The 22,095-nt window shown below is 34.9% G+C and overlaps 1 protein-coding gene across 3 annotated transcripts in view; it reads left to right on the forward strand.

Moving 5' to 3' along the window:
• Positions 1-22,095, forward strand: part of EPHA6 (EPH receptor A6) — a 954,858-nt gene that overhangs the window by 822,523 nt on the left and 110,240 nt on the right. For all 3 annotated transcript variants that reach the window (XM_007986130.3, XM_073009668.1, XM_073009669.1), the window contains one exon: positions 21,013-21,222. In XM_007986130.3, the coding sequence (XP_007984321.1) occupies positions 21,013-21,222 (210 nt within the window). The remainder of the gene's footprint in view (positions 1-21,012; positions 21,223-22,095) is intronic.

Below are 22,095 nucleotides of genomic sequence, written 5' to 3' on the forward strand. Positions count from 1 at the left end.
ACCAAATCTGTGACTGATTGAGGTACCTGAAAGAGATGGGGAGAATGCAACCAATGTAGAAAACATATGTCAGAATATCATCCATGAGAACTTACCCAACCATGCTAGACAGGCCAACATTCAAATTCAGGAAATGCAGAGAACCCCAGTAAAATACTCGATGAGAAGTTTATCCTCAGGACACATAATCGTCAGATGCTCCAAGGTCAAAATACAAGAAAAAATGTTAATGGAAGTCGGAGAGAAGGGCCAGCTCACCTACAAAGGGAAGCCCATCAGGCTAACAGAGAACCTTTTAGCAGAAACCTTATAAGCCACAAGACATTGGGTGCCAATATTCAACATTATTAAAGGAAAGAGATTCCAACCCAGAATTTCATATCCATTCAAACTAAGCTTCATAAGAAAAGGGAAATAAGGTCATTTTCAGACAAGTAAATGCTGAGGGAATTCATTACCACCAGACCTGCCTTATAAGAGCTCCTGAAGGAAGCACTAAATGCGGAAAGGAAAAACTATTACCAACCACAATAAAAACACAATGAAGTACACAGACCAGTGGCACTATAAGTTAACCACATAAAGAAGTCTGCAAAATAATTAGCTAGCATCATGTCAGGATCAAATCCATACATAACAATACTAACCTGAAATGTAAATGGGCTAAGTGCCTCAATTAAAAGATACAGAATGGCAAGCTGGATAAAGAACTAAGACCTATCAATATGCTGTCTTCAAGAGATCCATCTCATGTGCAGTAACACACGTAGGCTCAAAATAAAAGGATGCAGGAAAATTTACCAAGAAAATGGACAACAGAAAAAACCAGGGTTGCCATCCCCAGTTTTTGACAAAACAGACTTTAAGCCAACAAAAATCAAAAAAGACAAAGAATGGTATTACATAATGATAAAGGATTCAATTCAACAAGATGAGCTGACTATCCTAAGTATATATGCACCCAACACAAGAGCACTCAGATTCATAAAGCAAGTTATTGGAGACCTTGAAAGAGACTTAGACTCCCACACAATAATGATGGAAGACTTTAAAACCCCACTGTCAATATTAGACAGATCATCAAGATAGAAAATTCACAAAGATATTCAGGACTTCAACTCAGGTCTGGATTGAATGGACTTGATAGATATCTGAAGACCTCTCTGCTCCAATGCAACAGAATATACATTTTTCTCATCACCACATGGCACTTACTCTAAAATTGATCACATAATTGGAAGTAAAACATTCCTCAGCAAATGCAAAAGAACTGATATCATAATATTCTCTCAGACCACAGCACAATCAAATTAGAACTCAAGACTAAGAAATACACTCAAAACCATACAATTACATGGAAATTGAATAACCTGCTCCTGAATGACTTTTGGGTAAATAATGAAGTTAAGGCAGAAATCAAGAAGTTCCTTGAAGCTAATGAGAATAAATATACAATGTGCCAGAATCTCTGGGACACAGCTAAGGCAAGGTTAAGCGGGAAATATTTAGCACTAAATGCCCACCTCAAAAATCTGGAAAGAACTCAAGTCATCAACCTAACATCAAAACTAAAAGAATGAGAGAACCAAGAGAAAACAAATCCCAAAGCTAGCAGAGGATGAGAAATAACTAAGATCAGAGCTGAACTAGAGAGAAATGAAAAACCATTGAAAAACTCAACAAATCCTGGTGCTGCTTTATTTAAAAATTGATAAAATAGATAGACTTCTAGGTAGCCTAATAAAGAAGAAAGGAGAGAAGATTCAAATAACACAATCAGAAATGATAAGGGAGATATTACCCCACAGAAATACAAGCAATGATCAGAGAATACTACAAACACTTCTGTTCACATAAATTAGATAATCTAGAAGAAATTGATAAATTCCTGGACACATACATCCACCCAAGACTGAACCAGGAAGAAATTGAATCCCTTAACAGACCAATAACACGTTCTGAAATTGAGGCAATAATAAATAGCTTTCCAACCCCAAAAGCCCAGGACCAGATGGATTCACAGCTGAATTCTACCAGATGTACTAAGTAAAGTTGGTACCATTCCTGCTGAAACTATTCTAAAAAATTGAAAAGGAAGGACTCTGCCATAACTCATTCTATGAGGGCAGCATCTTCCTGATACCAAAACCTGGCAGAGATACAACAGAAAAGAAAACTTCAGGCCAATATCCTTGCTAAACATCAATGCAAAAATCCTCAACAAAATACTGGCAAACTGAATCCAGCAGCACATCAAAGAGCTGATCCACCATGATCAAGTAGTGGTGATCATCCCCAGGATGCAAGTTGGCTTAACATATGTAAATCAATAAATGTGATTCATAACATAAACAGAACTAAAAACAAAACCCACATGATTATCTCAATAGATGCAGAAAAGGCTTTTGATGAAATTCAACATCCCTTCACGTTAAAAACTCTCAATAAACTAGGTGTTGAAGCAATATGCCTCAAAATAATAAGAGCCATTTATGACAAACTGACAGCAAACATCATACTGAATGGGCAAAAACTGGAAACATTCCCCTTGAAAAAAGGGGTACAAGACAAGGGTGTCCTATCTCACCACTCCTATTCAACATAGTATGGGAAATTTTGTCCAGAGCAATCAGACAATAGGAAAAAAAGGGGCGAGATCCAAATAGGAAGAAAGGAAGTCAAATTTACCCCTGTTTGTAGATTGCATGATCCTATATCTACAAAAGCCCATTGTCTGAGCCCAAAAGCTTCTTAAGCTGATAAGCAACTTCAGCAAACTCTCAGGATACAAAATCAATGTGGAAAAAAATGCGAGCATTCCTATACACCAACAACAGCCTGGCCAATAGCCAAATCACAAAAGAGCCAAATTCACAATTGCCACAAAAAGAATAAAACAACTAGGAATACATCTAACAAGGGAAGTGAAAGATCTCTAAAAGGAAAACTATAAACCACTACTCAAAGGAATCAGCGATGACACAAACAAGTGGAAAAACTATCCATGCTGATGGAAAGGAAAAATCACTATTGTTAAAATGGCCATACTGACCAAAGCAATTTATAGATTCAAAGCTATTTCCATAAAACTACCATTGACATTCTTCACGAACCAGAAAGAACTATTTTAACATTCATATGGAACCAACAAAGAACCCAAGTAGTCAAGGTAATCCTAAGCAAAAAGAACAAAGTTGGAGGCATCATGCTGCTCAACTTCAAACTATACTACAGGACTACAGTAAGCAAAACAGCATGGTACTGGTACAAGAACAGACACATAGACCAGTGGAACAGAAGAGAAAATCCACAAATAAGACTACACACACACCTACAGCTATCTAATCTTTGATAAACCTGACAAAAACAAGCAATGAGGAAAAGATTCTTTATTCAATAAAGGGTACTGGTATAACTGGGTAGCCATATGCAGAAAATTGAAACTGGACCCTTTTCTTACACCATATACAGAAATTAACTTAAGATGGATTAAAGAGTTAAGTGTAAAACCTAAAGCTACAAAAACCTTGGAAGACAACCTAGGTAATTCCTTTCAGGAGATAGGCACAGCCAAAAATTTTATGATGAAGTCACCAAAATAATTGCAACAAAAGCAAAAATTGACAAATAGAATCTAATCAAACTAAAGAGCTTGTACATAGCAAAAGAAACTATTAACAGAGTAAATAGACAACCTACAGAATGGGAGAAAACTTCTGCAAACTATGCCTCTGACAGAGGTCTAATATCCAGCATATATAAGGAACTTAAACACATTTACAAGGAAAAAGCAGACAACCCCATTAAAAACTGGACAAAGGACATGAACAGACAGACATGTAAAAGGAGACATACATGTGGCCAAGAAATATATGAAAAAAACTCAGCATCACTGATCATTAGAGAAATGCAAATCAAAACCACAATGAGTTACCATCTCACACCAGTCAGAATGGCTATTACTAAAAAGTCAAAAAATAATAGATGCTGGAAAGGTTGTGGAGAAAAATGAATGGCTATACACTGTTGGCAGCAGTGTAAATTAATTCAACCATTGTAAAAGACACTGTGGCGATTCCACAGAGACCTAAAGACAGAAATAACATTTGACCCAACAATCCCATTACTCAGTATATACCCAAAGGAATAGAAATTGTTCTATTATACACACACACGGACACATATATTCATTGCAGCACTATTCAAAATTGCAAAGACATCGAATCAACCCAAATGCGCATCAATGATAGACTGGATAAAGAAAATATGGTACATATACACTGTGGAATACTATGCAGTCATGGAAAATAATGAGATCATGTCCTTTGCAGGCACGTGGATGGAACTAGAGGACGTTATCTTTAGCAAACTAACACAGGAACAGAAACCAAGCACTGCATGTTGTCATTTATGAGTGAGAACTAAATGATGAGAACACATGGACAACACATAGAAGGGAACAACACACACTGGAGCCTCTCAGAGAGTGGAAGGTGGGAGGAGGGAGAGGATCAGGAAAAATAACTAATGGATGCTAGACTTAATACCTGAAGGGTGAAATCTGTACAACAAACCCCCATGACACAACCATTTAAGAAACCTGCACATCCTGCACATGTACCCCTGAACTTAAAAGTTTTGAAATGTTTTTTAAAAAAGGAGATGTCCAGACAGCAATTTAAAATACAAATCTTATGCTCAGTGGAAAAATATTGGCTAAAATTGAACATCTGAGACTTAGTAGCATAAAGGTAGTTACTAAATGCAAACTATGATATTTCCTAAGAAGAACGTTGAACCAGGGTGGAACTTTGTGCCATACCAATCTGAGAGGCTGCATGGATGGAATTCCCAAAGGTAACTAGGCAAGAGTGGGCAAAGAGGAACAAGGAGGGAGAGAGAAAACCATAAAGTCCCCAAACCCAAAGGAACACAGTTTTTAAGTCAGGAGCACATAACCAATTGTGAAAAATTCAGGAGAGGAATTCCGAAAGACAGAAACAAACATCTATAGGATTTAGCACATAACAGGGACTCAGTGATCTCAACAAGAGCATTTTCAATGGCTTGGTCTCAGGCAGAAGCCAGACTGCAGAGAGCAAAAATGAGAATGAACAACTAACAGGAATTTGTAGGTGAAGATGATTCCTTTGGGAACAGGTGGGTGAGATGTCAAGGCAAGTAATAAATCAAATGCTAGTATGCTAGTAGACCAAAATGTAAGAAAAATCAAGGATTTATTTTCAAATTTTTTATTTTGATAAAATGCACATAACATAAAATTTATTTACCATCTCAACCATTTTGAAGTGCACAGTTCAGTGGTATTTAGTACATTCATATCATTGTTGCAAATATCACCAGTATCCGTCTGCAGAACTCTATTTATCTGGCAAAACTGAAATGCTGCACTCATTAAGTAATTAAACTTTCCCACTTCTTTAAAATCATTAAACTCCCCCCTTCTCCTGGCAAACAGCATTCCACTGCCTGTCTCTATGAGTTTGGCTACTCTTAGTATCTCATTTAAGTGAAATCATATAGTATTTGTCTTTTGTGATTGGCTTATTTCACTTAGCATAATGTCCTCAAAGTTCAGTCATGTTGAAGTGTATGTCAGAATCTCCTTCCTTTTTAAAGATAAATGATATTCCATTGTATGTACATGCCACATTTTGCTTATCCATTCGTCTCTTGATGGATACTTGGGTTGCTTTCATGTTTTAGCTATTGCGAAGAATGCTATTATGAGAATAGATGCACTTTGACACCCTACTTTCCATTCATTTGAGTATACATCCATAAGTGGGATTACTGGATAATATTTTAATTCTATTTTTAACTTTTAGGGGAACCTCCATACTGTTTTCTGTAGTGGCCATGTCATTTTACATTCCTACCAACAGAGTACAAGGGTTTCAATTTCTCAGTATTCTCACTAACACATGTTATTTTCTGACGTTTTTGTTTGTTTTGTTTATTGTTATAATGGCCGTCCTGATGGATGTGAAGTGGTGTCTCAATGAAGTTTTAATTTCTGTAATGATTTGTGGTTTTCAGGATCTTTTCAATGTTATTGGCTATTTGTATATCTACTTTGTGGAAGTATCTGTTCAAGTCCGTTTTCCATTTTTGAATCAGGTTGCTTGATTTTTTTGTTGTTGTTGAATTTTAGGAGTTCTCTATATAGGATGGATATTATTCCCTTAGGAGATACATGATTTACAAGCACTTTCTCCCATTCTGTGAGTTAGCTTTGTACTCTGCAGAGAGTGTTTTTTGATGCACAAAGGTTTTTTAAGTTTCATGTGGCCCAGTTTGTCAGTTTTTCCTTTTGTTGCCTGTGGCTTTGGTATCGTATTTAAGAAATCATTGCCAAATCTAATGTCATGAAGCTTTTGCACTGTTTTCTTCTAAGAGTTTTATAATTTGAGGTCTTACATTTAGGTCTTTGATGCATTTTGAGTTAATTTTTGCATATGTTTTAGGTAAATATTTAACTTCATTATTTTGCATGTTGATATTCATTTATTGAATTTATTGAAAAGACTGTACTTTCCCAACTTAATAATCTTGGCACCCTTATCAAAAATTATTTGACCACTGTTATTAGTCCATTCCTGCTTGTATAACAATATAACACAGATTGGATATGTAATAAATAATAGAAAGTTATTTCTCACAGTTCTGGAAGCTGAGAAGTCCAAGACCAAGGGTAATGGCTTACTCTCTGCTTCCAAGATGACATTTTCTTGCTGTATTCTCACATGACAGAAGGGACAAAAGCTGTATCCTCACATGGTGGAAGAGCAGAAGAGCAAAAAGGACAAAAAGGGACTAGGATGCTCCTTTCAACCTCTGTTACAATAGCACTAATCCCATTCATGAGGATTGAGTGTTCATGACTTAATAATTTACCAAAAGCCCCACTCTTAATACTATCACATTAGGTATTAGATTCCAGCATATGAATTTGGAAAGGACACATACATTCAAGCCATAACAATCATACATGAAAAGGTTTATTTCTGGGCTCTACTCCATTGGTCAATATGTGTGTCTTTATGCAAATACCAAAATATTTTGATTATTGTAGCTTTATACTAAGTTTTGAAATCAAGAAATGTGAATCCTCCAGCTTTGCTCCTCTTTATTGGAATTTAAGGTCCCTTGAAATACAATGTGAATGTGAATTCTAGGGCGGACTTCTGTGTTTCTGCCAAAAAAAAAATGTTATTGGAATTCTGATACTTACGTTGAATCAAAGTGGTGAAAGTGCCATCCTGGCCCTGTTCATTATCTTAGAGGAAAAACTTTCAATTTGTAACTGTCGAGTATAATGTTTACTATGGGTTATATATACATACACATAGCATTTATTATGTCAAACTAATTTTCTTTTAGTCCTAGCATGTTGAGTGTTTTTATCATGAAACGGTGATGAATTTTGTCAAATGTTTTCTTCTTCACCAATTTAGATCATTGTGGGGGACTTTCCCCCCTTCTTTCAGTTAATACGGTGTGTTACATTGATTGAGTTTCATATTTGAACCATCCTTACATTCAGTGAATTAATTCCATTTGGCCGTGGTGTATAATACTTTTAATATGCTGCTGAATTCCATTTGCTAGTATTTTGTTGAGGATTTTTTCATGAATGGTTAAGGGATATTGGTCTATAGTAATGTAGGGGTTTTTTGTAGTGTCTTTGTCTGGCTTTAGTATCAAGGTAATGTTTGTGGAATGAATCAAAATGTCTCTCTCCTCTTCAGTTTTTTGGATGAAGTTTGAGGAGGATTTGTATTCATTCTTTAAATGTTTGGTAGACCTCACCAATAAAGCCATCATCATCAGGTCCAGGGAGTTTCTTCATCAAGAGTTGTTTTATTACTAATTTAATCTTCTTAATAGTTATAGGTCTATTCAGGTTTTTTTATTTCTTCATCATCTAGTCTTGATAGGTTTTGTGTTCCTAGGAATTTTTCCATTTTATCCAGGTTATCTAATTATTCACATACCATCATTTATAGTACTGTTATAATCCTTTTTACTTCTGTAGAATTGGTAGTAATATCACACCTTCATTGTGGTTTTAGTAATTTCTGTCTTCTCTTTATTTTCTTGATCAATCTAGATAAAAGTTTGTTACTTTTATTGTTCTTTTGGAAGAACCAACTTTTGGTTTTGTGGATTTTCCATATGGTTTTTCTATTATCTATTTTATTTATCTTTGTTCTTATTTTTGTTTCCTTCTTTTTGTTACCGTTGGGTTTAGTTTGTTCTTCTCTTGTTCCTTACGTTGTTAAGGTAGGTTGTTGTTTTGAGATATTCCTCTTTCTTTTAATACAGACATTTATAGCTACAAATTTCCTCCTTATCTCTGCTTTGGATGTGTGTCCTACAAATTGTAGTATGAGACACTTTCATTTTCAGTAGTCACTAAGTATTTTCTAATTTTCTTTGTGATTTCTTCTTTGATCCATTGGTTGTTTGAAAGTTTATTGTCTGTACACAAATTTATGGACTTTTATATTTTTCTTCTATTATTTACTTCTTTATCTGTTGTAGTCAGAGAACATACTTTGTATGAAATCTACTATTTGAAATCTCTTGATATTTAAATTTATTGTCTAATGTATGGCTTATCAAAGAAGACATTCCATATGAAATTTTGTTCTCTTTTTCTTGGGTATAGTGTTTGCTTATGTTAGATCTAGTTGGTTTATTGTGTCATTCAAGTCCTTTATATTCTTATCTTCTCTCTGGTTATTCTGTCCATTTTTCAGAGTGGGATTTTGAAATGTTTGTCTATCTGCTTCTCCCTTCAATTCTATCAATTCTATCAGTTTTTGTTGCATATCTTTTGATGGTCTGTTGTTTGTTACATTAATGTTTGTAATTGTTGTATCTTAAAATCAAGGGTATTTTTAAAATAGATGACAATTTGGACTATGCATACACTGAAAAAGAAGATTGGGGGAATTAAAAAAATTGATAAGACAAAAGATTTCAGGAGATGAAAAGGTATAAAATCAAGGAACCTGGTGGAGGATTGACTTTGAAGAGCAGAAGCCTCCGCATCTCCCAAGACTGGAGTGTTGCAGATCTAGATAGCTTTATGAGGAACATGCATAAATTGAAGGAAATGATGCCTGATTCTATTTCATTTCTACACAAAGTAGTAGAAGAGTTTTTATGGGAATTTGAGGACAAACTTTCCTTTAAGGTGAATGTTTGGAATAATTATTGAAATTAAAAACAAAAGTAGCAGATTATGGAAGTGCTGGACCATGAAGAGCAAGTTCTACTCCAGAGACTGTTTTTTCAAGACCCTAGCAGGTGCAATCAACCAAAAATCTTTATCAAAGTTATTAATGGTATGCAGTGTAAGTATCCAGGAGAGATGATCTTTTGGCCTGTTGGCCCAATTATATGTGCTAGTTGTATACATTTTTCCCCAAACTTGCCAGTCCTCATCTTGGTCCTGGAGAAAAATAACTAACTAATCATTGCTGAACATTCAGATGATGCTGAAGAACATAAATGTGTTATGACAGTTATGTGCACGCTTCTGTGATTTTCTACGTGAACACTCACCTCCCCAAATGTGAGGGTGAAGATAATAGAAACTATGGTTTGTAGAGCATGTACAAAAGAAAAACAAGGATGTCAAAAGGCAACTGAGGATGGTGGTGAAGGGATCATTCAGGTAACAGAGAGTGAGTCCATGCTAGATGAAGAAGGAAATGAAGAGTCTAATAGACTAGAAATAATCAAAATTATATGGGCTAGAAGTATTTATTGCAGAGACGAGAAAGTATAGTTTTGTATGAGGGTAAGAGAGGAAGGGAAAGAACAATGTGGCCAGAAAGTAGGGTACTGACAGTAGTGTTCTAGAGCCAGATCTTATCAGTTTGCAAGAACTGGCTGATAAACTGTTAGTAGCTTAAAATTTGCTATGATGGGAGTATTTACACCACAGGAATTGGCAAATGCTACAAATCAGGGCTTTCTGTCTTATTTTTCTCTAGAGAGCAGGTTTACCAATATAACACTACGTTGATGTTTAAGATTTCTGAAGTGAGACAGTTTCAGAAATGACAACTTCCAGATGTCCATTTGGGAGTCTGTGGCTGAAGTAAAGATGAGATTAATATACTTAATAAGCTAATGTAACTAACATTTACATGTGCTTTCTATGAGTCAGGCATTATTCCAGTCCCATGCATTAGCTCACTTATTGTTCACAGCAGCACTGTGAAGTAGTTATCACCACTATCTTCATTTTACAAATGACCAAACTGAGGCAAAGCAAGTTAGGTGACTTGCCCAATGTCAAACAGCTGATAAATCATTTATTCATTTGTTATGCAAATATGCATTGACAGACTACAGTAGGCCAGGTACTTTTCTGGATCCTGGAATACAGAAGTAAGCAAAAGAGAAATAAAAATTTGAGTGGGTAGGGAAATAAGAATTCAGCAAAATATATGGTACATCAGATGGTGTTATTGCTGTGGAGAAAAATAAAACAGGGAAAAGGCAAGTGGAGTTGAGAGTGGGTTTCAGGATTAAATTGAGTGGAAGAGAAGGTCTTACTGAAACATGGAATTTGAGTAAAGATTAGAAGATGGTAAGGGAGCAAATAGAGTGGATACCTCAGGGAAAATATTCCAGGGAATAGTAATAGCAAGTGCCAATTCTCTGAAGTAGGAGAATGTTATTTCTATAGAACTGCAAATAAGTATTTATGCTTGATGAACATATGCCTGTTTTTCCTAAAACAATGCCAAATTATGCATGTTGTCCCTCTATAATTACTAGCATGAGCCTTTTACTCTGCAGTTAGAATAATAAAATATATAGTCACCCTATCATTATGGCTTGAGAGGAGTACGTAAGGAGAAGGATGGTAAAAGATGAAGTCAGAGCAGATGGAGACAGAAAGGGAAACATCTCTTGGAGAACAATGATTCTTATATTTGGCTATATATTATAATAATTTAAATTTAAAGACCTTTTAAAATTCTCAAGTTCCAGGCTTTACCCCAGACCAACGAAATCAAAATCTCTTGGGATGGGACATATGCATCAATATTTGTCAAAAGTTCTCCCAGTTGAGTCCAATATGCAGCCAAGTTGGAAAACTACTGAAATCAGGCATAGTAGGCCATTGTAATGACTTTGACTTTTCTCTGAGTAATATGGGAAGCCACTGTAGTCTTTGGAATAGAGGCATAGCATGATGACCTAATGACTATATATTTTATAAGGATCACTCGTTGCTGTATTGAGAAGAGACTACAGTGAGGCACAAATAAATGCAGGGAGATTAGAAGGCTTTTGCCATAATCCAGGTAAGAGATAATGATGCTTTAAACTAGGATCGTTGCAGTGGAGTTTAAGGGAAATGGTCGAAGTCTATAATATATGTTGAAAGTAGAGCCAATAGGATTTGCTGATGGATTGGATAAAGTGTATAAAAGAAAGAGAAAATCAAGGACAACTTTTACCTACAAAATAAGTTCAATGATAGGCAATAACTGTTTCCTAAGGTTATTGCACTATAGTATTAAATGGCTAATAGACATAAAACTCCTAGAACAGTATCTACCACATAATCAGGTATTCATAATGACATCTATTATTATATTTTATTTCAGAAGATATCACTAAAAGTCATAAAATTGTAACTTCCTGATCTGTTTTTTCAGGTGGCTAAAAATAGTTTCAATTTTCATCATTAAAAACTGTAGATATATCTCAGGAATATGAGTATTGAAATAACATATATAAGTGCATGTCAGCATTTCAAAAGCAATGTGAGACATTTGAAGAATTTCCTTAAGCAAATGCAAAGCAAATATTAATTTAAAATTTAAAGAGATCTTTTAAATATTTATGTACTCAAATTATAAATCTAGTAAAGATGGCATTTTACCTTATACTAATTATTTATTAATAATGAGAGCTGTATTTTATTAGCACACTTTTCTTGTAAATTGTGTGCATGTGATTATATTTGTGCTGAGGTAGAAGAGTGAAATTAATCTAAATAACACTCATTTTATATTCAGCAGTGGAAAAGAAGAAAATTGCACTTACCCACCAATAACTGTTTGTTTGTTTGTTTGTTTGTTAATTTATTTATTTGGAAACTTTGTCGCCCAAGCTGGAGTGTAGTGACGTGATCATAGTTCACCGTGACCTCAAACTCCTGAGCTCGAGATTCTCCCAACTCAGCTTCTTGAATAGCTGGACTATAGACATGCACCACCATGCCAGTTAATTTTTTATTTTTGTAGGGATAGGGTCTTACTCTGTTGCCCAGGCTCGTCTCAATCTCCTGGTCTCAAATGATCCTCCTGTTTCAGCCTCCCAAAATGCTGGGATTAGAGATGTGAGCCAACATGCCTGACCAACTGTTTTTAAGCCATAAAAATTATAGTTGAAACACACCTTAATTACATTTTTAAGAGAAAAATAGGTTAAACTTCATGCAGTAGAATGTTATTTACTACACCTGAGCTAACTTAATGCTAAATACTATTCTACAAATAATGTGACATCAGACATGCACATATATGAGAGCATGGTGTGCTTAGAACCAAGCATATGGTATGGATGAGTGAACTTTTTTTTGTAAATTAGGAGTTTGAGCAGCAATATTCAATAGCATGAATATACCTCTTTAAACGTTGTATTAACTGATACCATGAAATTGTAATTTATAATTCTCATTCTTCTTTTGCATATGAAACTTGACATTGATCTTTTGATTGTACATAATTTAAAATTATACTTATATATAAAGAAATTCTATGTATTTTTCCTGAACTCCTCTATGGTCACTCCTATCTCTGTGTTTGGATCATTTATGAGATACTGGATTTACAGAACTGAATATTAAACCCTAAATTTATGATTCTCAACCATGCCCAATAACCAGAATCACCATCTTCGAGAGACTTTACAGATAAATATGCAGACACACACATATGTATTCTGCAAAAACTTCCCTGGATTATTCTGATATACTCTAATGATACTTCATCAAGATGATGGCACTCTGTGACACCCTGCCCCAAATAATAAATTTAATTTTGAGTTTGTATAAATGTAGCACACAGTAACTAGTATATATTACTTTCATGTAAACCTAAGCAGAAGTTATTTTTAACAAAGCAAATTCAGTAGTAACCTTTGTAAGCTAAAGCTGTATTACATTCAGATTCATTTTTAGCTCTTAACATGTAATTTTGAAATCCAAACACCATGTTTCACAAATCCATATCTACTTATGTTCTTCCTAGGTTTTTAATGTATTAGAGATGACATTTTTAGTTTTCTTGTTATTGAAATTACTGATTTTACTCTTTGTGGCCTCTCTCAACTACAACTAAAAAGATAACTGTGCCTAGCTTAAGTTCAAAATATATGATTACTACAAGAGAAAGAGTTTTGAAGGCTTTTTTAAGTTAAAGTCTAATAAGATTTTCAACTGGGGAGACCACAAGAATCAAGACAATTTTCAATAAAAAGGAGATAGTTACTTATTTATTTGGTGGTTATTAAAAAAAAAAGAGTGATTTCGTGTCTTCAAATCTATAAATAATCCCAAACATTTCTTTTTCAAATTCAACATCATTTTAAAAAGTCATAGTATAGTCACCTTTTTGATTTAGAAACATATAAAAACTGAAATTTAGCTTTAAACTTAAGTTATAGGAGTAAGGACTGTTTTCTGCGAAGTCATTTATAAATCAATTGTTCAGAACTCAAAATGCATTTTCCATAAATACTTCTTTTAAAGACATTGCTAAAGTCCCTAGGCAGACTTATAGAAGCCTCTTTAACACAGACCACAGCTGAAAGATGAAACGTCCAATAGGAAAGAGGCCTGGAAGTCTCCTTCAAAATGTGGAAAGTGTGTTTTCCTTCCCTCTACATGACTTGCCCTGGGCAAAATTTTTAAGGCAATTTTTCTGTGTCATCTACCTATTTCTTCATGTCTTCCTTCCACATCCTCAAAGATAAAACTTTTATTATAAGAATTCACATGTGGTAGCACTTCTTCATCCCCTCTTGCCTGAGTTTAGGTCTTTTTCCACCTTATAAAATCACCCGTAACCTGGAGTCTCATCCCATCTTAATCTCAGTTTCCATTTTCTCATTGGCACAAATCTTAGCTGGATATAAGGTTAGATTGATTTATGCGAGTATGTGACTCACAAATATTATTCTAATTCCTCCAGATGATTTTTCATCTTTTCCTGCATTTGTAAACTCCACAAATATTTTAATAGAGGAATTTCAGAGAGCAAAACAAAAATAAGTGGAAACATGCAGATAATATGGGTGAAGATATTTTTGTGCCAAAGGACAATCTGAACCCCAGAAGTCAGATCCTCTGTGTTGTTCTGGCTCTTCAGAGATGCCCATCGTTTGTCTCTCATGAACTCCGTGCATTTCTGACATCCAGTTTTTTTGAGAATGACCTCTAGCAACACAAAAACCAGAACAACAGGCTTAAAGTGTCCAGTGTTTGCGTACCTTGGTCTTTTATAAACCATCTAGTAAGGTAAATGTCCTGTGCAGCCATTTTATAACTCAAGTCAAAGGTTTGGAATTAATAATTTTACAAGGCTTCCACTTAGCCTCCTATTTTTGTCATTTTGTTTTGAAAGGCTAGTGTCATTTCTTATAATTCATAGTTAGTGAACCAAAAAGGCTTTTGATATACATATGAACCAAATTTCCATTACTTCATTTTTTTAGCTTAAATTGTCACTATCCAATAGTGTTTATTGAATCAGATTTGTGAGGAATCTGTGAAATTTGTTTATTGTAGGTACCCGTGACACCACATTATGAAGTGTATCCTCTAAATGTTTATAGAATCAGTGACATGCAATTTTTGTTAATTCTTCTCAAGAATAGCAGCTTGTCATCTACTGGTTATAGTGTCATCTGCCGTCATATTTAACCTTTTTAGGGCACTGAATCACCAGAGTTATCTGCTTTAATAATGCACATTTTTCAGCAAGAAAGTTTGAGGGCAGTGATTTATATTACGGTCCATAGATCTTTGACAGTTTCTAAGCTATTTGGTTGGTGGGCTTGACATCAATGATTCTCCATTGAAGATCTAGAAAGAAATATAGCAGGTATCTGTATAAGATATTTAGTTCCCTTTTCCTCACTCTTCAGCAAAAATATAAAAATTTGGTAGTAGTCATAATCAGAGTCTTGCCCTCAAAAATGGAGTGGCTGCAAGTGTAGTCAACACTTCAGTACTTCTTGTTCATTCATGATCTTTGCAGAGAATCCACTACAGTAAATATGACTTTCCATTAAAAATACTTCTAGAAAATATCTTACCACATACTGAAAGTTTGAAACGCTTCACTCCTTTAAGAGAAAAATAAATGAATTCAGTTTAGTTCAATTTAGTGAATATCTAGTAAATATCCACTGTGTTTCAGGCAAGGTGCTAGGCCCTGGGATTACAAGGGTGAACAAGACAAAGTATGCTCATTGTCCTCAAAATCATGTTCAATCCAGTGGGAGAGATGAACACATACATATTTGATTTTAGCCGAGGTTTGAGATCTGTTTTAGAGACAAACCCAAGTTGGACTAAGTTTCTCTCTCTATCGCTCTCAAATCACCCTGTTTTGCTTCCCACATTGACTCCTAGCACCTAGAACTATAGTAACTGGCCCATACGATACTCAGGGAGTGTTGTTAGAAGGAATAAACTTGAGGATTCAGCAAGGACCTCCCGGAAGAGATAATACATGTCACAGAAAAACTCAGATGACAAAGACTAGAATGACCTTCCTGGAAGAGGGAACTGTATAAATAAAGCACGTTAGATATAAAACAACATGTTGTAGGGGTGAATAGAGCACATACAAAAATAAAATAAAATAAAGCAGAATAAGGGTATGCAACTAAAGATATGAGCAAGGGTCAGGTCTTTGTATTCATGACTAAGACACTGCACTTTATTCTGTCATTGAAAATCATTGAAGTGTTTAAAGCAAGTCAAAGGGTAAGATTTGTGTTTTCACAGAAAACCTTGTTAGACAGTAATGTGATGCCTTCAGGACAGCCTGGCACTCAGATCCTATGTTTGTCCTAACCTCAGTCTATGTACTTGAGCTCAGCCTAAGATGAATGGACACTGGGAGGCTTGAAGTGTATGTAGCTACAGTCCATGACAACCATCGTGAAGAGCTGGGGTTACTGCACAGACAATGCAACATGTCATTTACTGTCAGATCTGGGGGATGCTGTGCTCTGGGGTCTGAGAGAGTCTGATGGAGCTCTGCAGCTTTTAGAAACAGCAGGCATTGTTATGTACAGCTTTCAGAAACCCCTTCCAATCAGGCTCACCCTGTCTGTCAGTTAGAGGATAAACTCCATGTTTCTCAGCAGTCAGGTTGAGAGAGCAAAAAAAAGAGGATGAAGACAAACTGAATTCTAGCTAGTAATCTCTGAGATGCAGTATATAAATATGCCATATTCACTCTCTTTCATTTGAATCTGCCTTCCTGGGAAGAGACCATATGTCATAAAAAAATTCATAGTTTCTTTTAGATTAATCTTTAGTAGGAAGCCCAAAAATATTAAATCTCAGTGCTCTCACATTTTTCTCCTCCCCTCATAAACAATTCAATTCAATTGGAATTATTATTTATCGGGTGCTAACACAATGCATGGCAATATAGTGGATGCTGTAAGAGAACTGCTACATAAAGGGGATAATACCCGTGTCCTACTTTAAGAAAACAGTCTGTTTTATATGAGACAATAGGAACAATATAGCAATAACAACCGTTGCACCACAAGATAGGATCCAAAGTTATTTAATTCTGTCACCATTTATTAACCATCTACCATATTCAAGGAAACCAGTATGTCCTAAACCAAACTTGAGAAGGCTATGTTGAGGAAGACCAGAAAAAGGAATATAGATTTTGTTTGAATAAGAGAGTTGTGTCCTTTGTAGAGAAACAGATTTGTGCTATCCTCATGTATGAATAAATGAGGCTATTCCTCTCAGCCAGACAGAGGTGAATAGATCCTCATTTGTTGATTTATCTGGAGTGTTTTTGTTTGTTTGCTTTTGGTTAAATGATCTTAGAGGTCTTTATACATTGCTTTATTTTGCCAAATTATGCTGCCCAAACTAGCCCAGCATTATGTAAAATTTGGTTTTTCCAAAAACTCCAATAGATAAGAATACAGGCTCTGTCATTGCTTGGATTTAAATCCGGACTCCACCACTTATTAGGTTATTAGATGTTTTTGTCCTTCAGTTTCACCATCTACAAGATGAAGATAATCACTACATTTACATCACATCAATATTGAGAGAATGAAATAAAATAATACCTGTAAAAACCTTAGTCTGGGACTGGCTTATAGTGTTCAATGAATGTGAGCTATTTTTCTCCTACAGTAATGTGGAAGAAATTAAGATATGCATTCCCAAAAGCATATAGAACTATTTTTAGAGCTTTTTTTTTCGTCAAGCCCACATTTTAGAAACAGTAGATAGACCAGTGGATAGATGTGTGGATAGTGGATAAACAGATGATTGCAGTGATAGGGAGATAAAACAACACAGGTTGCGTTCCCTGGGAAGGGTTATAAAAGATGTGCATGCGGGAACTTTGTTGGGAGGGTCACAGGATCAGCTTCCTTATTCCTACAGCTTCCAGAGTTTGGGAAGCTGGTAGCCCTTACTTAACCAAATCCCTCTCTAGGGAATGCCCTTGGCTAAAGAAAGCTACCTCACCCAAGGCCATGACCCCTTTACACGAGCAGCCTGAATCCAGTGATTGATGTAGGAGGACAGGGCCCAGTATTTTTTTTCCTCAGTTTGAGCCAACTCTGAGGAGTTATCCAGAACATCCCATAAAATAGACAAAGGCCTTTGGGTGAAGGCACTGAACTGTAACCTGCTGCTGCCCAGTCCTGCTTTCTTCTCTTCCTCGGAGGTATTGATGCTGAGAGTGTGTAATCAAAGATCATGATTTAATGAAACTCGTAAGATTTACTGCTTCACCAAGGACATTCTTAAGAAAAACTAGCTTTCCATCTTTCTATGAGTGCCTGTGTCAGAGAAGAATATGAGAATACTAGTATAGTTTGGTTTGGTGTTACTGACTTTATTCCTGATGAGGCTCCTGCAGTGTTACCCATCAGAGTTTTGTACCATTTGTGCAAATATCAACCTAATGAAAAAATGCAAAAACATATACTTAGTGCTATTATGAAAATAATTTTAACCTCATGGACCCCTGAGAATGTCTTGGCCGATGGATTAGAAGTAAATATCCCACATTTATAGTCCTATAAAAGAACATGAGGAAAGTAGTTTAGATTCTTTTAATACACCAAAATCTTGTTTTTTAAATGATACCACTTACCATTATTAGAACCGTTATTACCATGATGATTGACACGAAAGCAGTTAATCTAAATCTTCAAATGTTAGTGACAAAAATATTTTAAGATTAATTTTAAAAATAACTTGCATAATTGCCAAAAAGTAGAAGTAACTCCATCAACTGATGAATATACAAAAGGAATAGAAATTATCCAGCAATAAAATGAATAAATTATTGAAACACGCTATGGGTGGATGAACCTTGAAAACATACTCGGTAAAAGAAGACAGTCACAAAAGACCACGTATTGTGTTACTTCATTCAAGAGATACCCGGAACAGACAAATAGATAGAGCTAGAAAGTAGATTACTGGTTGCCCAGGGTGCTGGGAGGAGTTAGGGGAAGTGAGGACTTATTGCTGGTAAGGATGGGTCTTTTCAGAGGGGATGATGAAAAAGTTCTAGAATTGATTTTGGTGATAGCTGTACAACTCCATGAATAACATAAAAACTGAATTGTATACTTTAAAAGATACATTGTATGGTACATTAATTATATTTCAATAAAAGTATTAAAAAGCAAATTGGTGCTTTGTGACACACTCAACATAGTTAGAACATTAAATTTCAGCCCGGTCTTAAGTAACTATTTCTCTTCATATTTGTAGGAGCATATATTGAGAAGTGATTTTTCAGGAAAGTGAGAAGGGAATTTTCTGACTCATTAAAATTGGAAAAAAACACGTTATAACAGTAATAACAAGGACGTATTAAATAGTAACTATTATTAAATTAAGCGAGGAGCTGTGCTGTCTGCTTTGTATGTGATTCTCCCTGCAATTCTGAGTTAGATAACTCTGTTCCCATCGTGTAGATAAGGAAACAGACTCTCGAGTTTTCAGGTGCCCCATTAACATTCCTTGCTACTTTAAAATTCTACTTGACAAGAATTATGATAGGAGGCAACTCCATTTTTGAATAGGTAAAAGAGCCAACTTTTAAACTTCAGTGTACTTCATTCTAGGCCGAAAGAACTTATATTTTCAATTCCACTCAAAGGTTTCAAGATTCCTAATAGAAGAGTGGTAGGTAGTGTACATGATAGAGGAGGCAGATTTCATCTAATAGTGTACTGTCTAAGAAGATGGATTCGAAACATAAAGAGCTAATAACACCAAAGATTTTCTTTGCTAGGTCATCCTTTATACATTAATTATACAGAAGCGCCTGCTTAAATGGATATTCTTGCTGTAAGAGTGTTTTTTTAAGAGAGGGCTTTTTGCCCTTACTCTGCACTTGAGTTGGGAGATATTATCAGAGAGCTATGAGACAGGTAAGTTGATATAGCAAGACAAAGTTTATTTCATTTGTCGTATAAGCTTATTCATTTACCTGAACAATGAATCATCATTGTATAGGCGACTGTGTCACCATGACAGCTAGGGTCAGATCATCTTTGTCCTGAAGCTGCACTATGGTTTGAAATTATATATGTATTCATAAAAACTGCTTTAACTTTTAAAGTTTTTAAGTTTCTCTTATTTGTGCTTCTAATGTATAGCATAAAGTAATATAGCCCTACAATCTCCTGCTATTCATTTTTAATATCATTCACAAATAAATGTTGCCTGATGTATAAAAAAATAATTTTTCATGTTTCTCTATAACTACATTAAAGAAAACAATCTCCAAATAACTAGGTAGAATAATATGCATTATTTTTAAAACTTAAAATATTTTTATTTTTATTTCCTCTAATTTCAAGGGTACTATTTGTATACTATTTGTATCTGGTCTTGTTGGTGCATACATTTTGCTCAGATAACAATTGGATATTTTTTAACTCTTTAAAATAAAAACATTATTTTAAAATCAAGGCAGAGGGAATAAGATGGGATCGATTACTTTTATGGGATTGATACTAACACCATGCCTGACTCATTCTCCACATTATTTAATCTAATCCTTCCAACCAGGAGTTAAAACGGTCTCATTTTTCTGCCAATTGCCAACTTTTCTATTTTCCCTATATAATGAAAAAAATGGAAAAATCTGTTTATTTTCTGTTTGCTTGTGCTTTTTTCATTCTTCTGCTGCTTTCCTATACTTGTTTATACCATCACTTTTTTTTTCTGAGTCACCTGGCCTGACTACTGTTTTTCACAGTATCTCCAGTTATCACACAGGTTTTATCCAGTCCTAGGTTTTGCTGCCCTTCGACCCAGCTGTACAGCTGGTTCAAAGCTCACAACTATGGAAAGTGGATTCTATTTGTTTGGTAGCCTTTTTTTGGCAGCCTTTGCTCTTACTTTATTTTACTTTAGTTCACTCCTATTACCTCAGTTTTTGAAATCACTTTGTTCTGAGAGTTAATTTGGTTGATTTCCTTCTGTCCTTTGTTTAGTTGTCCTTCATTGCTTCCAGTTAGATTTTCCCATTTATTTAAATGTCAAACAAATTCTTACTTTTCCTTATGAACATAGTCAATGATCACCAAACTTGATGCTTATCTTCATTTGATCCAATAAAATAAATGTAAGGATCTTATTTAATACACACACGCATACGTTGCATTAAATCAATTTAAACAATTGTGATTCTCTTGCAGAAGCATGATGGCCACTTCACAGTCATCCAGTTGGTCGGAATGCTCCGAGGCATTGCGTCCGGCATGAAGTATCTTTCTGATATGGGTTATGTTCATCGAGACCTAGCAGCTCGGAATATATTGGTCAATAGCAACTTAGTATGCAAAGTTTCTGATTTTGGTCTCTCCAGAGTGCTGGAAGATGATCCAGAAGCTGCTTATACGACAACTGTAAGTTTATATACCCTTTCTTAACATAGTTTCTTTACTTTTATTGTTTTTAATGTTATTAGAGTAATTCTGTTTCTGCCTTCCTAATTTTCTGCTCGTATTTATTACTTTGCTAATTTGACATCATTATTTAATTGAGAAGTATTTGCTTTGGGTGTCTAGGTTATAACCACAACAACAAAAAAGAAAACAAAGACTTTTCATACTTGACTGTTTTCTTTCTTTCATTGTACTGGGACTTTAACATCATGCTTAACGTCCATGTCATGACTGGATGTTATAACATGGGCTGAAGTATCTTTGATGGTTTAATAATTTTCTTTAAATAGAGTTCTGTGTATCTAAATGGTGTAATTAATTACTAACTCAGTAATAGTGAGGAACCAGTGACTATGAAATAACATTTTTTCCAAATGTTTTTGAATGATCTGATCATACTTAGAATGAACAATATGGGTTTCTTTGGAGATATATAAGTACACTCTAAACCTTTTCCTAAATGATGCTTGGAGAAAATTGAGCAGAAATGCAAGTTTAAAACTTTAGAACCAAACTGTCATCCACAAATTGTATCACTTCAATTTGTCCTATGAATAGTGTAAATATTTCTGACTGCCCTAAATCGAGTCATTTCATTGATCTTGTTGGTTATTGTTTTGAGGAATTTGGCCTCAAAGTCTCTGTTGTGCTATCTTCAAGCTACTAATTTGTAAAGTTATATTCTGTTATTTTTTAAACAAACCTTCACCATTAACTCATTTGGCAGTCAGTTTCAATGAAAAATAAGTCATTAAAGCTACTCAAAACATTTTAATTATATTCTCATTTTCTCACTTTATACATTATTTTAAAAGATGCAGCTTCATTAGTGAG

Source organism: Chlorocebus sabaeus, chromosome 22 (genome assembly GCF_047675955.1).
Source record: "Chlorocebus sabaeus isolate Y175 chromosome 22, mChlSab1.0.hap1, whole genome shotgun sequence".
Taxonomy (NCBI): domain Eukaryota; kingdom Metazoa; phylum Chordata; class Mammalia; order Primates; family Cercopithecidae; genus Chlorocebus; species Chlorocebus sabaeus.